At 36.0% G+C, this 18836-nt stretch overlaps 1 protein-coding gene across 2 annotated transcripts in view; it reads left to right on the top strand.

Annotated features, from left to right (window-relative positions):
• The window catches only part of TNPO1 (transportin 1), a 90024-nt gene that overhangs the window by 38486 nt on the left and 32702 nt on the right, over window positions 1-18836 (top strand). For both annotated transcript variants that reach the window (XM_079788035.1, XM_079788036.1), the window contains exons 3-8: window positions 765-840; window positions 5225-5374; window positions 7460-7566; window positions 9607-9740; window positions 13259-13340; window positions 18420-18542. In XM_079788035.1, coding sequence (XP_079644161.1) covers window positions 765-840; window positions 5225-5374; window positions 7460-7566; window positions 9607-9740; window positions 13259-13340; window positions 18420-18542 — 672 coding nt within the window. The remainder of the gene's footprint in view (window positions 1-764; window positions 841-5224; window positions 5375-7459; window positions 7567-9606; window positions 9741-13258; window positions 13341-18419; window positions 18543-18836) is intronic.

The following is an 18836-nucleotide window of genomic DNA, read 5'->3' as shown; positions in this document are numbered from 1 at the left end:
GGGTATCCCAGTATGTAATAAATAGATAATACAGTGTACCTTGAGTTTGTATCATGTATTTAATTTTTTAATAAAGTTAGGTCCAGTGAGTAAAGACATAAATATTTCTGTCTATTAAAACACAATTAAGGGTGTTAGTAAAAAGCATAATAGAGATTAAGAGGGCTTGAAGACAAAACAGTATTATGTCATTGTTGACTGCAAACAGGATAAAATACCTGCATATTTGTACCACTGAAAATGTTAAATCCTGGGGGTGGTAAACAATTATAGCACTATTGCAGTGTAGTAATTTCATAATACTGACTTTATGTAATAAAATTGGATATGTAGGCTTGTGCATAAATGACATTTAATCTTAATGTTTGAACTCTGAAGAACAAATGAGTAATAAAAGCCCTTTTTAAGTTAAAAATATTTTTGGTTGGGGTTTTTAAAGTTCAAAGAAATTCTATTTTGAAAAATAATTTTGCGATTTTGAGCATGCCGAAGATGGAACTTGGCTTATGTTGTATTGGGTATAATTTACATAAAATATTAAGTTTAATATTTCAGCCAAAAACACCTAAGAGATTTGTTTAACACAACCACTAGTGTGTTCTTAGAGTAGCATATTGGTGGTTTTAATAAGATAACTTGATTCTTTAAAAAAACATGCAAAGCTAAAAATACCACAAAAAGGAATTCTTGATTTTACATTAAAAATATTCAATTTTTTTTCTTAGATTACATTGAGAAGTTTCCTTAACTACTGTTTGTTCTAGAAACTGGAACAACTCAATCAATATCCAGATTTTAACAACTACCTGATTTTTGTTCTGACAAAATTAAAATCTGAAGGTAAGTAGGGTCTATGTTAATAACTACGAAAAATGTCTGTAGGGCCTGTTAAAATATACTGGGAATTATTAATTTCAAAGGATTTCCTTTTGTAGTAACCACCTGCTTTAGAGATGTGAAATAAGCAAAGAGATTTGAGTTACTATACTACTCTAAGCATTTAGATGCTTATTAGTAAGCATTCATTTGTTAATTGAATCGTTTTTTGATAAATTCCCTCATTCTTTGCAAATGAAAAGAGTGTTGCAAAGTCTGCTTTGGGATTTTGCTTCAATCCTTGTACAAGAATGGCATAAAGATTTATTCTTTATTCCTTTTAATACACAGAATGAATACAGGATTTACTAATATATGTGTGTTTGTAGAAAACAGTTGAAAGTACATAAAACCAAAATGAAAAATCACTTATAATTCCATCACCAGAGATAAGTAATTAATCGCTTGATTAATTCTGCCCTCTCTACCCTCTTTTAGATGGCTATACACTATTTTAAAGTTTAATGGAAAAAATGGGAACATCTTACTTATAGATACTTGTAACTTTTTAAAAACTTTTAACATTATACATTAGCTTACTAACTATTCTTCTATAAATCTTAAATTTAAATTACTTCTGTGACAATTTAAAGCCTGAAAATTTGTATGATTTTTAAATAACAGTCGTTGGATTTTTTTTTTCTTTAATACACTTCTTTGCCAGGTATTTTGTAGGCTCAGAGGCAATAGAAGTGAGCAAAATAAACAAGAATCTTTGCCCTTATGGAGCTTACCTTGTAGTGAGAGGTATTCATAGAGTTCTTTGAATTGAATATTCCCTTCTTGGAACATTGTCAGATACAGAAAGCACTCAGATATTTATTGCCCTGTAAATGAAAGTACTGTAATATCCTGTTCAGTGATTAGTGTTTCAGAAGCCATAGTGCAATTAGTAAAAACACTGCATTTGGAGTTAGGAAATAAGTCTCAGGCTCGGACACATTTACCTCTTTTTTTCAGCTATAAAATGCCTGTGTTAGACTACTAGACCAAGGTTTGAGCTCCAAGCTCTAGTCGGTCAATGGCCTTAGTGCGTAGTAAAATCTCCCTAATAAATTGTATCAGATTTTAATAATCCACATACAGTAGAGTGAATTATTTTGAATTATTTTTGAATAATATTCTAAATTGTAGGGGTTTTAATTTGTGATTGAGGAATGTAATAGAAGCTTCAAATTTTCTAACCCTACTTTTTAAGAAACTAGAAATTCCATCAGCATATCTTTAACGTAAATTAATATTCCTAGTTTGATAAGTGTACTTATTTTTTTTTTTTTTTTTGGTTAATCCTTACCTGAGGATATTTTTACCATTGATTTTTAGAGAGAGTAGAAGGGAGGGGGAGAGAGAGAGAGAGAGAGAGAGAGAGAGAGAGAGAGAGAGAGAGACACCTAGACGTGAGACACATCAGGCCTGCAACCCAGGTACATGCCCTTGACTGGGAATCAAACCCTGTTTGGTCTGCAAGCTAACGCTCTAACCACTGAGCACAACTGGCCAGGGTGATACATTGTTGTTGTTTTTTAATTTCTTTATTGTTTAAAGTATTAGATAGGTCTCCTTTTCCCCCCATTGGATACATGTTTCTTAATAAAGTATATTTTCCCTGTATATTACAATAGTTGGTAGTTAAATCAATGCTATTTGTTTTTGTTACTGTATGTTTTTTCCTAAGCCTTTATATCAGGCTTTTTTTTCTTTCTTTTTTTTATTGATTTCAGAGAGAGGGAGAGATAGAATCATCAATGATGAGAGAGAATCATTGATCAGCTGCCTCCTGCATGCCCCCCACCGGAGATCGAGCTGCAACCTAGGCATATTTATTCCCTTTACCGGAATCAAACCCAGGACCCTTCAATCCTCAGGCCGACACTCTTATCCATTGAACCAAACCAGCTAGGGCAATGCTATTTGTTTTTAAAAGAACTTACTTAGTAAATGAATATTTCTATTATGATTCACTTGAAAATTTTAAGCTTATTTCACCAAGCTTTCTACTCTGTCATGTCCTCATCCTAAATTCCAAATATTAAGATGGTTAAAATATTATACTCTTTCTCAAAGCTTTCTTGGTGTATAAAGGTACATCAGAAGTATTTGAAAAAGCAGACAAAAGCAAGAGAAGTTGGTGTAACTGCCTTCAAAAAGACCTATTAGTTACAAAACCACAAAATGTTGGAAAGGATTTTATTCAGGTTTTCCAGACACTAACTAAAATGTATTTCTTGCCCTGGCGGTGTAGCTCAATTGGTTAGAGCATCATCCCAATACGCCAAAGTGCGGGTTTTGATTCCCGGTCAGGGCACATACAGAGTCAAACAATGAATGCATGGAAGAACAAATCGATGTAGTTGATGTTTCTGTGTGTGTGTGTGTGTGTGTGTGTGTGTGTGTGTGTGTGTGTGTTTACACTGAATGGTGGAGTAAAAGTTTAAATCTGGAAGAGACCTCAGAAATGAGCTCATCTACTAGTAATTCCCTCACTTTACAAATGAGCAAAATGAAGCCCAGTGAAGTAAAGTCTTACTTTTTTTTTTTTTTTTATAAAAGACAATGGTTACTTGGTGGCTTTATTAAATGGATTTTGGACAGAGGATATTTTTCATTTTAATTAAAAATATTTTAATATAAAATATTTAAAATAAAAATTTTAAATCATTTCACTTTATGTTGTATATTGAAACCCTTCATCTTGTAACCTTTATTGTAAAAGTAATGTAGTGGTCCTAGTCATTTTGGTTCAGTGGGCAAAGCATCGGGCTGTGGATTGAAGGGTCCCGGGTTCGATTTCGGTCAAGAGCACATACCTCAGCTGCAGGCTTGAATCCCCAGCCTTGGTTGGGGCGTGTGCAGGAGGCAACCAATCAATGTCTCTCACACTGAAGTTTCTCTCCCTCCCTCCCTTCCACTCTTTCTAAAAATCAATAGAAAAATATCCATGGGTGAGGATTAACAACAAAACAAAACAACATAGTGTATTTCTTGTAAATAAATACACATGCCATTTAAAATAAAATCATGTGACTTAACTAATGGGCTAACCCAGTGGTCGGCAAACCACGGCTCGGAAAGGAGATTTTAAATGGTGATATAAAATCTCTGGCTATATTGCTGTGGTGGCCTGAATGGGGTTTACGTGCAAAGAAACTTGGCTATCTTTTGCCTCTCTATGTGTTTTGCCCTTGACGATTTCAGTGCCAGTCAGATTTTAGGAGCGTACTACTAATTGGAACAAGCTTGGGTATTTTATTTTTTAATAAGGTATGTGAAATAATAGTGCTGTAAAGCATATTCTGTTCAACATACCAGCTCTTTGTGTCTTCTAGCCCTTTGAGGAGGGTGAAACTATGCAATGCATCAAGTGTAGGCTCTGGAGCCAGACCCCTGAGGTTGATATTTTGGCTTCCCCACTTAGCTCTGTGTGACTTTGGCAAAGGCCTCAGTTTCTTCAGTTGTGCAGTGGGAATAATTACCATCTCATGAGGTTGTGAGGATTAAATGCAAACTACTTGCAAAGCACTTAGCAGTGGTTAGTACCTGATAAACATTCAGAAGATGTTAACTATTGCTAATATTGTTGATGGTGATGCTAATTGGTAAGATCAGTTATAGTCTACAGGTATTAAATTACTTCTTGAACATTTAAACCTATGGATTAAATGATTTTTAAAAAGTAAATTCTGTTTTTAAGATACTTTTGGAAATTTTAAACTTGTTTTACTCCCCTCCCTTTTTTTTTTTTAGCTCAGAGGCAAGTGAAAAACTTGGTATAAATGAACGGCAGTTATTTGTATGTGAAGGTGACCCCATATATTCTTTGTCCACTTGATTTTTAATGGGATATTTTTAGTAACTAATACTTTCAGATCTGTAATTTGATGTTTATATCAGGTTTCAACAAAGCTTTAGTACAGTGGTCATATATAAAGTAAATTAACTCTTAAACTAAATTAATGGTTCTCAACCCAGTGCAATTCCTCTCCCTCAATTTCCCCCAGAATTTGACATTAACTGGAAACATTTTCAGTTGTCACAACTTGGAGAAATGATACTGGCATCTATGGCCAGTGATAATGCTGACGATCTTACAGTGCACAGAACAGCACCCCACAACAAAGAATTATTTGGCCCAAAATGTCAATAGTGCCAAGGTTGAGAAACCCTGAACTATAAAATCATGGAGCTAATCTTTTGAAATCATTTATTATATTTTTTTTCCTGGTTATAGCAAAATTATGAAATATTATAATCAGTTGTTGAATGCAAATATTTTTAAAGTTACTGTTCTTGATAACATTTTAAAATGAAAATGACTTTAAAACTCAGTACTGTTGTCATTTTACTACAGATGAACCCACACGATCATTGAGTGGTCTCATTTTGAAGAATAATGTGAAAGCTCATTTTCAGAACTTCCCAAATGGCGTAACAGACTTTATTAAAAGCGAATGTCTAAACAATATTGGTGACTCCTCTCCTCTGATTAGAGCCACCGTAGGTAAGTTATGTTGTTAAAATTTTGCTTATCTTGTTTGTAACGGGGTTGTTTTTTTATATGATACACCATTTTCATAGGAATTTCATCCATTTCAAGTTAAATTGTGATGGGGAAATTTTTCATTGCTACTCTTAAATGCTTTGTATATGTTTACGATTACAGTAAAAGTTCTCTTGTCCAGTGAGACCCAAGGGTCCCTGGTAGTTGCTTAGTCAAAGTTGGTGAAAATGCATTAATAAGTGGTAATAATTTAGGACCACTGCCTTTTCTTTGAGTTGGTTTGTGATTTTATTATTTCAGTCATCAGCCTTTAATGTGTTTATACACTTGTGGGAAATTTTCTATAGAATTAGTGCATAGAAGTGGCATTTACTGGGTCAAAGTGTGTTTTTTAAACATTTAAAATTTAATAGGTATTGCTGAGCATACCAATTTTTACTCCCATCTTTTTGTACACAGAAAATTAAAATTTCTCACTTTTTGCAACTATATTAGTCATTAGAAGACTTTTCAGTAGTAGATAAGATTATATGGAGCCAGATAAATTTGAATTTATTAGTCTGTCAACATTCTTCAATCTCTCCTAGCAGAAATAATGAATGTTAGCGGTCTATTAGTGCCAGGGTGTTACTTAAGTTTATTTTTATTATTGCTTGTTTTAAGACCGCTTGGTTTCATTTAGGCAGATCTAGAGCTTTCTCTTTTTCTCAGTTCTTTTATATTTTAACTTCGGGAAAGAATAATTGGCAGAAGGTACAGACCTACTATTTAAGTCTTGCTGCTTTTTTGTCTTACTACACATCTATTACAGTAAGGCTGATATCTTTAAAATGCTATCCATATATTAACCCTTACCACATAATTTAAAAATTTTTAGCTAAGAATAAATATTGACCAACAACTTTACATTTTGTAGCTCTTTACCATTGGGAACAGCCTTCTCAAGACTAATGGTAGAAAAATTCAAAGAGAATTCATACACAAAAACAGTGGAATTTGCTATTTAGTAGTAATCATTAAGCATTTACTGTATAACAAGCATTTTGTGTGCATATCTCACTGAATTCTCAAAATAACTATTAAAAAGAGCACTATTAAAAAATGTTTTACAAATTAGTATTTTGAAGCTTAGAGTACCTATAATTTGCCTATCAGAGTTTATACTCTTATTAGATAAAAGGATCTATAATTGGCAAGTGTATAACTTTGTTACTAATATAAAATTTACTAAGGCAGAGAAAAAGATTAACACAAACTTTTTGTTTGTGTTAACACAAAACTTTGTTACATATGTGTGTAACTATCACAACTAAGCTGCACTACACAGTTGAAATAATCTCCTCACAATGTCATTGTCAGTGTGTGCCACTCAGTTCTCCCAGATAACCTTGCCAATGATTCATCCTTGATCCAGTAAGTGGGAAACTTTCCATTTTCTCTCTCCATACCTACCGTATTTTCCGGCGTATAAGACGACTTTTTAACCCAGGAAAATCTTCTCAAAAGTCGGGGGTCATCTTATACGCCGGGTGTCATCTTATAGGGCGGGTATATCCCAAACTCTATATTTTAACTGGAAAAGTTGGGGGTCGTCTTATATGCCGGAAAATACGGTACGTCCCTCGATGGCTATGATCCTAGGTTAAGCTGGGGAGTTGTTATTAACTTCTTGATGTATTTTTATTTGAATGTAGCAGACTCATACTCCTCACCCAGTAATACATGATACTAAAATTTTTGTACATGTTTTATTCTTTTGTAATTTCTATAAAACAGGAGTGATTTTAATTAGTGGAACTATTCTTGGAGAGAGGAACAAGTTGTAGTCTTCTGTACAGATACTTGTTAAAAATAAAAAAGGGTAAAGTGTTTAAAAAAAAAACAGGTTAGAAACAGATCTGATTTATGCTGTGGTGGTATGGGGATCCTTGATGAATGTTATTTAGATGGTTTGCAAGTCTTAGGCTGATTTGGGGCATTTAGTAAGTGGGGGATGGTGTTGCACATGTTTGTGTGCAGTTATTCACATGACGATACCTAACATAATGCAGTCAGATTTCTTAAAAGTGTGTGTTTTCTTTCAAGGTATTTTGATTACAACCATAGCCTCCAAGGGAGAATTGCAGAATTGGCCTGACCTCTTACCAAAACTCTGTAGCTTATTGGATTCTGAAGATTACAACACTTGTGAGGTAAAAATATTTGCTTCATCATACAATTTTTCTTGTGCTATTGTGTACTAAGAAACCTTTGAAGTTTTTTCTCTGGAAATATTTCAAAACTCAAAAACCTAAAGTTACCTTTGTGTTTTACATTAGTGATCATTTCTTACTGTTTTCTGTAAAGACTAAGTTTTAAAACATCTTTACTATATTTCCTACAAAGAAATATCTCCCGTTTTTGTATTTGAAAACTTTCCTTGGTTATCTGTATATATCTATAATAAATACCTATTGTCTAGCTTAATCAGTTGAGGTGGTATTTTTTGAAGATTGACTAAATTCCCAGACCATGAGTATTTTTTCAGCTTCTCTAAATTGTTTTTGTGCCTCTTATTATATGGCATGTCTAATCTAGTTTTAATCATGCATTGATTGTAATATCTCATTGTTCACCACTGATCAGATCAGTAGCAACCTTTTCATTTGGGAAGGTGAGTCTGAATTTCCTCTACAGTTTCTCACTGTTAATGAGTACTTTAAGACTCTCTCATTAACTGGGCTCCGGTTTAGGTAGCAATCTGTTTTAAATGGAAACCATTATAGGTGTTTTGCATAAGGCAGTGACCCCTCTTCCTCTCAAATAAGAGCATGGCTTGGAGGCAGGGCAGGGAAGGCACAGGAATAACCTAACATTAAAAATCAGGAGGTCTTGCGATGGGGCACTTTGTTGCCAGATCTGACTTGGGAAACGGAGAAGGTTAGCAAACAGTCTTTATAAAAGACTCTAAGAAAAAAAAAAAACTTGCATTCTCATATATATATATATATATATATATATATATATATATGCACGTATGTGTGTATGTATGTATGTATTTTCAAGTAATGCCTTAGAAATACACTGATAACATTACAGGAAAACTGAATAATATTTAGCCATCAGGTAACAGTTTTTTAAAAGTTAAATAGTACACCCAGCTGGTAGCTCAGTTGGTTGAGTGTTGTCCCATATGCCAAAAGGTTGTGGGTTAGATTCCCAGTCAGAGCATGTATGGGAGGCAACTGATCTTTCTCTCTCTCTCTCTCTCTCTCTCTCTCTCTCTCTCTCTCTATCTCCCTCCCTCCCTCCCTCCCTCCCTCCCTCCCCCCCACCCCGCTTCCTCTCTCTCTCTCTCTCTCTCTCTCTCTCTCTCTCAAGTCATTAAAAAATATATCCTCAGGTGAAGATTAAAAAAAAGGCAATTGTATTTTTAAACAGGTTAAATAGTGCTTTGGTATAACAGTAATATTAAAAAGAGATCAAAATTTTAAGCAAGCACTTTCCAAGAATAAAAAAAATGTTTTAGCTGCAATAGTCTAGAAATTGTGGAGTAGCTACTACATAAGTCATACTTTAAAGAGACAGTATTCGTAAATTAATTGTACTGTGGAGAATAAGTTCCTGGGAGCTGCTAATGGAATTAAAAGCAGTAAAGCATGTAAGTGGATGGACTAATAGGTTACATATTGTGTGCAAGAGCTCTAAGTTAGCCCATTTGGTGTAAAAATGACTAGAGAGAAATAGTTGCCAATTTGAATTGCCTACCCTTCTAACAGATTTTGTCACCATTACCCAATAAATGTCTTACATGTAAGTAACTTTTTAGCGATATTAAGACCTCTTTTATGCTTCAAAAAAGAGAAGTGGTATAATGGTTAGATATATTTATATGTAAGTATAGAGTTTTACAAACTGATAGTACTTAAAAGAGAAAAGGTAATTACTTAAATTAAGAATATTTCAGAAATTAGGGTTTTGAATTAGTACAATCTCTGCCAACCAAAATATCTTCTCATTCTAAGTTATTTAATGGTAAAATAAAAATGTATCATTGTTTTTAAACCGAGATTTTTTTAAATAACTTAATGGTATAATAATTTGTCATAAAATTGATTAAATTTACAGATTTTTTTGAGGAAGCATTTATGTGAACTGAAAACAATTCATACAAATTAGTCAATATTCCTCAATTTACTTTTGAAATGACTTCAATTTTTAATTAATTCTAATAATTTAAATGTCTTTTATAGGGAGCATTTGGTGCCCTTCAGAAGATATGTGAAGATTCTGCTGAGATTTTAGATAGTGATGTTTTAGATCGTCCTCTTAACATCATGATTCCAAAATTTTTACAGTTCTTCAAGCACAGTAGTCCAAAAATAAGGTATATAGCTAATACTAAATTAATTTATAAACTCTGGTATAATTCTTACCACTTTCTTGTTTTTGCATTATTTATTATTTTTGTAACTAGCAAAATATATTAGATATTCCACAAAGGTGAATTTTGATAACTGAAGTTTATTCCTTTAAAAACAAAGCCCATAAAATACTGACTTTTTCTGATGAAATTGTTATTGAATATGACAGTTCTACGTGTTTAATTACATTTGTAATGGTTAACAGTTATGCTTTTAAGGTTCCTTGTGAAAGGTTAAAACTCAGTGTGTTTGGGCAGTGTTTGTTTGTTGTTGGGTTGTTTTTGTATTTTTTAATTTATGAGTCTTGCCAAGTACAAGTACCTTTATTTGCAGCTGTGTAATAAAAGTTTTTCAAGTATGACATCTAAATTATTAAGTAACTAGAGGCCCGGTGCACGAAATTCGTGCACAGGTAGGGTCCCTAGCAGCTGCCTGCTGCCAGGCGGGGCCTTCCTTCATTCCACACCACCCCCTGGTGGTCAGCAAGCGATTGAACTCCCAAGGGGACACTATGCATATTAGGCTTTTTATATATATAGATTTTAGTTTAAGGGGCTTACAACCTACTTATTTAAAAACACACCACATTTTAATCCTGATGATGGAAAGATTTTTTAGTGCACTCTGAAATCACATAGTGGACATGGTTGGCTGGTTCTGAAGTTAACCTGGTCTGTTTTGTTTTTTTCTCTATATCTGTAATTCCTTGAAACTGCCTAGCATCTAGTTTTGAAATACCATTATATTTAGGATATTAAGTAGGCCTTTGATTTTGTTATCAGTTGTCCTATCATGCTATAATTATCATGATGCCTTTATTACATTGAAGTGTGTAAGACTCTGTAATTTCACCAAAAGTTCTCCAGCCTGCTGTACTTTTTTCCCCTTCAATTACATATGCTTTTTCTAACTTGAACTTTGCTTATTGTTTCTCTGGAAAAGTCATTGCTCTTCTGATTGTCATTTGATTTTTGTGTTGTTTTTTTTTACAGTTGGCAGTCCATCATGCTTTTATGTAGAATAGTCAAATATATTACTATGTAAAGTAGAAATTGCATAGTTTCTAGAGGATTCAGGGATATACAACTGAATGAACGTTAGTGTATAGGCTTTTAACTATTGGTTCAGATGCCCATTGGGGCTTACTTCAAGATTCCAAGCTGTGTTTCAAAGGATTGTGGTTTCAACAGTGTGACCAGAGGGTAAATTGGGAATCTTTTTCTTGCTTAAATTCTTTATTTAGTTCTTACGTTTTTACCTCGATTTAATTTCACTTGTCCTCTTAAGCAGTACTTAGTGTTAAACTCATAGTGGAAACTTAATAGATGCTTATTTGTGGGTAATGTCATGCAAATAAATATTTTCAAAATAAAATTTTACTCTTCCTGGCATAGGAAATTAGATAGAAGAGTTCATATTCCCTAGGAAGTATCCCCCATTTAACATTTCCACTGAGGTGTGAAAGTGTGGTGATTTGCATACTTCTAAGAAATTTACTTTTTTGTGACCAGTTCTCAGCAATTAAAACAGAAATACCAAAAAAACATATTCCTGATAATAGCTACACCATTACTGGATATAAAAATTTATTTTGTAATTATAATACATGTGTTTAAAACTTAACAAGGTACAGTTTAGCAATACAGAAATGTTTCCATTCAGTCAATGTTCATTACTGCCCATTGGAGATTCTGTTGAATATACTGTTAAAATATTTTATTTTAATGTATATTTGAGTAAATGATGATATCTGTTGTGTATTTTATCTGTGCACTGAATGTATCTTTCATCTTTATGTAGTTTTATTCCACAAAATTATTTAATACATTATCAATACAGTTTAACTGGTATTTACTGTGCATGTATTTCCTTCTCACAGTAACTATTAGACTTTGAGAATATGGAATGAGGCAAACAAATACAGTTTTATCCATCACATGACTAAGCAATTTAAAAATCAGAGTCATTTTATTTTTTTAATCATACTTTTAATCAAGAGGTGCACAAATTGGGTTACGTTTCGTAGCTTATGACACATTCTCATCATTTCCCACTTCCATTCGGTCTTTAGTTACTTCCTATTTTTAATAATCACTCAAACCCAACTATAATAAAAGCAAAGACCTTGAAAACAACCTATATTTAATCCCAACTTGACCCTATTAGAATTTTTAGAAAATAATTTTATTGATCTTGGTTTTCAATTTTATAAAAGGTATTATATGAATTTAATCTTTGGCACCTTAAATTTAATATGTTGCTAAGATTCATCCATATTGTGTCACTATAGATCATTTGTTTTGACTACTGTATGTTACTCCTTTGCATGACAATTAAACAGTTTATTCATGTATACGCACACCCAGTGGCCTTTGGGTGCTTCCAGGTTCTTGCTTTTGTGGGTAGTGCTACTGAAACATTTATATGCTTGTCTCCTTTTGTCTATTTGCAAGAGTTTCTCTTAGGGAAGACATAAAATCTTGGGAAGGAATTTCTGAGAGACAGGGATTTCCTGGGTATACATATTCGTATTGTCACACATTTTAATTTTTGCCAATCAAATAGATATAAAATGGCATTTCAAAATGGCTTACTTTTCTGTCACTAATGTTGAACCTCTTATGTTTGTGGCTGTATGTGGTGATTTTCTCTAATGTCTTTTTTCTGTTGGGTTATTAGAAGAGGCCTACAGGACGGTAATAATTGATAAATAATACAATTTCACGATAAATACTATGGACAGTGATTCGGAAGTATTTTGTATAGAAGGTTTTCTGAAAAGGTAACATTTGTACAGGCCTTGCACCAAGTAAAGTAGTAAATTTTTGCAAAATCAAGGGAAAGATGGAACAGCAAGTACAAAGGCTCTGGAGTTGGGAAGAGGCCTTTTAGAGTGACAAGAGAAAAAAAATTGTAGCATAATAGGAAATGAAGTTAGGGGTAGGGAGTAGCCACATTATGGAGTAATATCTAGGCCAGTTCACAAACTGACTTGGGGGCCAAATCCAACCATGACCATGACCTGTGAGCTAAGAATGATTTTAGATAGTGCCATTAAGAATTGCTGTGGCATTGAATTGGTTATGTCAGAACAAATAGGCTGTAGACTGTTCCAAGTTTTTTATTTCAAAGGAATGCTTATTTTTAAGTCGGTAGGTAAATAAAATTCCCATTATGCACCCATCCAGCCTTCCATTTTTCAGTTATCTACTATTAAAAATGTGCACATGTTCTTTCAGACACTTTTCACTTTTATAGGAGCAATAATATATTTCTCTGCAACCTGCATTTTTTACTTAATACATATATTATTCATATTCTTTCTGTGTTAATAACAGAAATTTTACTCATTCTTTTTAGGGTGTGTGTATGTGTATTGCTGTACATACATTGTTATATTTTTATATAGGAATGTTTAAGATTTTGGCAAATAGAAAAATGATGCAATGAGCATATGCTAAATCTTAAATTTTGTTTCTAGATCTCATGCTGTTGCTTGTGTCAATCAGTTTATCATCAGTAGAACTCAAGCTCTGATGCTGCATATTGATTCTTTTATTGAGGTAAGATTTATCCTCCCCTTTGTTTTTGAGAAGGTTAGATAATGTTTATTGCATATAGTTTTTATAATTATAAACTTTTCCTCTGTTACTGATTTTTCCACTTGTATCATGATGTAAATACTGATTATGGTATGTTTAATATCTTCAGCATAAAAATTTCTGCTTCAACATACTGTTCAGTTGCATATGGAAATTAAATTTCCCAAGTCATTTGCAATATGGTGAGGTTGAATAAACTTAACTTGATAAAGAATCTGAAGGCACAAGCTTAAAGAACAGTACACGAAGTCTTCACTTTACGTCATCAATACGTTCTGTGGCTTTAAGCCAAGCAAGTATTATGAAACCAATTTCACCATAGGGATGATTGATATAAATAAGAGTTAAATTCCTACCATGTCTCATCAATGTTATAATGAAATGTTATTTGAGGACCTGCTGTACTTCTGTTTTCTATTGGTTTCCATTGTGAAAGGATTGTTTAAGTTCCCTACATGCTTAACTTTTATTTTCAACAAATAAATTATTTATTTTTTCTGAGCTTTTTTTTTTTTTTAATCTTTCAGAGGCCACATTTTTGTTGGAAAATTATTGGAGAGGGAAAATCTTGTTTTGCTTTTCTCATTTCCTTAGTACTTACTATGAATCAGGCACTGTGCTTGGTTCTAGGGATATAGAAATAAATTTTATGCCTCAAGGTATTTTCAGTCTAGTTTGATATAGAGGTTAGTGGATAATATTAGAAGTCTGGAGTAAGACTACCTGGGTTCAACTCACAGCTCTACAGTTTAATAGTGGTTAACCTTGGACACCATAATGAATTGGTGTTTTCCATTTCATCATCTGTAAAATGAGGCTAATAATAGACCTACCCTGTTGGATTATTATATATATACTAGAGGCCTGGTGCACGAAATTCGTGCACGGAGCGGGGGTGTCCCTCAGCCCAGCCTGCACCCTCTCCAATCTGGGACTCCTCGAGGGATGTCTGACTGCCCGTTTAGGCCCGATCCCAGATAAACGGGCAGTTGGACATCCCTCTCACAATCCAGGACTGCTGGCTCCCAACTGATCGCCTGCCTGCCTTCCTGATTGCCCCTAACCGCTTCTGCCTGCCAGCCTGATCACCCCCTAACCACTCCCTTGCCAGCCTGATTGATGCCTAACTGCTCCCCTGCCAGCCTGTTTGCCCCCAACTTTCCTCCTCTGCCGGCCTGGTGCCTCCCAACTGCCCTCCCCTGCTGGCCATCTTGTGTCCACATGGGGGCAGGATCTTTAACCACATGGGGGCAGCTATATTGTGTGTTGCAGTTATGGTCAATCTGCATATTGCTCTTTTATTAGGTAGGATGCTGTAAATAGGAACAGTGCCTGCCACAGAGTAAGCACTCTACTTATTAACTACTACTGTTACTATTTTTAGAAATTGTAGTTACAATGGTATTTCCTCTTAGTACTCTTGAACAACTTAAGGGAACTGTGATAGACATACCAGCATCTTATACAGAAATAGAATTTAGAATAAAAGGAATTAAATTCTCTCTAAAAATAAAAATTCAAGAACATTTCCCAACATTTTAAATATTTTCCATTCGTGTTTATGCCATATTAACACTTCTCTGCTACTTGATAGCTATAGAAGAGTCAACTGGTTTTCCATCCTACATGAGCAGTAACCCTCCAGAGGAGGTGCCTGGCACATAGTGGTCCCTCAGTAACAATTTACTAAATGAATAAATGCATTGTTTTCTTCCATTATCAGTGTTTTCATCAGGGGCTGATTTCATTCTGCTAAGTTTGACATTATTGATGGAAAGTTATTGGTTAGTAATATGCGCCTATAACCTACCTTGGCAAAGCTGTGTATTCATATTAAGTAAGACAACATCAAATTTAATGAAGGATGCAATCTAACATACTAGTAGCCCTGTGCACGAATCCGTGCGCCACTAGGTCACTGCCGCCCTCCTGTAGCTCTCCACCCGCTGCCCCGCCCTCCTGTAGCTCTCCCCAAACCCCCCCCCTCCCCGCATAGCTCCCTCAGCCCCCTCCCTCATAGCTTGCTGCCCTGCCCCCTCTTGTAGCTCTCTGCCACCCGCTTGTACTTCGCTGCCCCACCCTCCTGCAGATCCATGATCCGGTCATTACATGGTCAGTCCTTACACCTCACGGCGTAACGGGTAATTAGCATATTCCTCCCCTCTCTTATTATATGGGATAGGATAAAGGAGGATCTGATGGAAAAACAGTATTCTTCTCTGACCTTATCCTCTCTAATAAAATGGTAATATGCAAATTAACCATCACTCTGCTACATAAGCCACGCCCACCAGCCAATCAGGGCGAGTATGCAAATTAACCCCAATCCAAGATGGCTGCAGCCACAGAGAGCAAGGTTTCCCAGGTAACAGAGGAAGCCAAGCTTTCCATAGCCGTTGCAGGCCTAAGCCTCCACTCAAGCTACAAAGTTTCAATTATAGAAGGTAAACAAATTCAAACAAATGGCGGCAGAATGGAGCTTGAGAGAGCAGGCCAGGGTTGCCAGCGGCAACAGGGGAAGCAAAGCTTTCCGCACACCCTGGCCGGGCTCACCCGCTTAAGGCTACAAAGTTTCAATTGTAGAAGGTGAATTAACTGCCACATAAATGGCTGCCGCCACAGGCTACAAAGTTTCAATTGTAGAAGGAAAATAAATTCCAGATATCAGGGCCTCCCCTAGGGTTGCCAGGGGGCGTGGCCGGCCTGCAAACCACCATAGGCCCCTCGCTCAGGCCGCCCCACACCCCAAGGGAACCCCCACCCTGATCTGGGACACCCTTCAGGGCAAACCAGCTGGCCCCCACCCGTGCACCAGGCCTCTATCCTATCTAATAAAAGAGTAATATACAGATTGATCATCACTGCAACACACAATATAGCTGCCCCCATGTGGTCAAAGATCCTGCCCCCATGTGGACACAAGATGGCCACTACAAGATGGCCAGCAGGAGAGGGCAGTTGGGAGGCACCCGGCCTGCAAGGGAGGGCAGTTGTGAGGGACCAGGCTTGCAAGGGAGGGCAGTTGAGAGGGACCAGGCTTGCAAGGGAGGGCAGTTGGAGGTGATCAACCCTGCAGGAGAGGGCAGTTAGGGGTGACCAGGCTGGCAGAGGAGGGAAGTTGGGGGCAAACAGGCTGGCAGGGGAGCAGTTAAGCATCAACCAGGCTGGCAGCGGAGTGGTTAGGGGGTGATCAGGCTGGCAGGCAGAAGCGGTTAGGGGCAATCAGGAAGGCAGACAGGCAACAGTTGGGAGCCAGCAGTCCTGGATTGTGAGAGGGATGTCCGACTGCCCGTTTAGGCCCGATCCTGGTGGGCAGTCGGACATCCCTCCAGGAGTCCCAGATTGGAGAGGGTACAGGCTGGGCTGAGGGACAACCCCCCGCCGTGCACGAATTTCGTGCACCGGGCTTCTAGTAAAATATATACAATTAAAAAAGGAGCTACAGAGTTTTGGAAGCATCAGGGTCTTTGGGAAAGCAAAGTTTTTTAAATGCTAGAAACAGTACTTCATGTACTGCCATATTTGATATTTGAACTTCTCCATTGTCTTACCCCTTGAAATGAGGTTTTAGGTTCATCTATTTGGAGATGTTTTTGTGATTTCCTGGGAAAAGACAATGGGGCACATTGGATTTTACTTATTTATTTTAATGATCTTTTTAGTGCTTTTAAAGTATGTGTGTGTTTGTACATAAAGTAGAATCTCAGAAGTGAGATAGGAAAAATTTATTATTTTTTCTTTTCACATCCCTGCTTGCACCCTCTTAAGAGACAACTTGTTCTAGTGGAGGCTGTTGGTGTAGTATAATGAGTGTGGACTTACTCATGATTTCATGAAAAACAAATTCTTATCACCCCACTGGCTAGCAAGTAACTTAACTTCTAAACTTCTGTATCTTTATCTGTAAAGTTACATAAACATCCTGGAGTTGCGATGACTAAACAGTCTTTATTCAGACTTTTTTTTTTAACCTTGTAGAGAAACTTGTTAAGAACAGTATGAGATTGATTGCTTTTATTATTTTTTCAGTACTTGACCTGGTGAACAATGGCAGTTTAGGATTAATTTTTAGAAACTTGGTGTGTGTGTGTGTGTGTGTGTGTTTACATATATGTATATATATATGTGTGTGTGTGTGTATAAATTTTATTCCCAAATTACTGATGCTTTTATAGAACCTGTACCTGTTAACCACCAATTACTGATGCTTTTATAGAACCTGTACCTGTTAACCACCTTAAGAATCAGAGTTGGTAGGACTAAATCTCTTGACAGACAGTAATTTTCAAGGGTAAATCTAATTCTATTTTAATGCTTATTTCTGGATCAACTGGATGAGTGTCCCCGTGTTCTAATGACATCGTTTTATTCTCACAAATTAAAACTTACCTCAAAACACAACCAATCATACTCTCTCAGAAAGAATGGTTTTTAGATCATTTTCCAAAATTAGGATTTTTGGCAATTATCATTCTACATTTGTATTATTTTATAATCTAACTAGAGGCCCGGTGCATGAAATTCGTGCACAGGTAGGGTCCCTAGGCCTGGCCTGCGATCCAGGCCGATCTTCCCTGGCTGCCAGGGAAGATTGGCTCTGTGTGGGGCAACCAGTGGGGCAATCGGGGCCCCGCTCGCACCTGCCTTGGCCTGGTGCCGCCTGTGTTTGCCGCCACCCACCCCCAGTTCCCTGTTCTCCATTGGGCGATCGGAGCCTGCCGGCTGAGGGGAGGGACTGAGAGGTTGGCCGGCAGGCCCCAATCAGGCAATCGGGGCCTGCAGGCTGGGTGCAGCTCCTGAGTTGAGTGCCCCCTGGTGGTCAGTGTGCATCATAGCAACTGGTCGTTCCACCGTCGGGTCGATTTGCATATTACGCTTTTATTATATAGATATTGTAGGCCAACTAATTCAGTCTTTATTAGTACTATATTTTCTTAGGGTTTTTAAATGTTACCAACTTGTAGATTACTGGTTATTATTTATAAACCTTTCTAATGTATTGGAATACTTAATTAGAAAAAAATATTTCTTGTGTAATAGAACCTCTTTGCACTGGCTGAGGATGAAGAACCAGAGGTACGGAAAAACGTGTGCCGGGCACTTGTGATGTTGCTTGAAGTTCGAATGGATCGCCTGCTTCCTCACATGCATAATATAGTTGAGGTAACACAGGCAATTTAAAGGTTCTTTCATCATCTTTCCCTCAAGAAAAATCTTGGGCACAAAATATATAATGTGAAACCACTGTTTTATAATATTATTTAATACATTTTGGAGGGAGACTACAAAATTAGTAAATGATTTTCTTAAAATTGCAAATTATCTTGATGGTGATTTTTCTTTCATGAGATTTAAGATGTTTTAAGATTGATTGCTATTATTTTACTGATTTCTTTTATTAAGATGTTTCAAAGAGAAAATAATTATTTATATTAGTAGATAGCTTTTAACCAGGAT

This window comes from Cnephaeus nilssonii (genome assembly GCF_951640355.1).
Source record: "Cnephaeus nilssonii genome assembly, chromosome: 2".
NCBI classification, from domain to species: domain Eukaryota; kingdom Metazoa; phylum Chordata; class Mammalia; order Chiroptera; family Vespertilionidae; genus Cnephaeus; species Cnephaeus nilssonii.
This window is presented reverse-complemented; position numbering and strand designations above follow the sequence as displayed.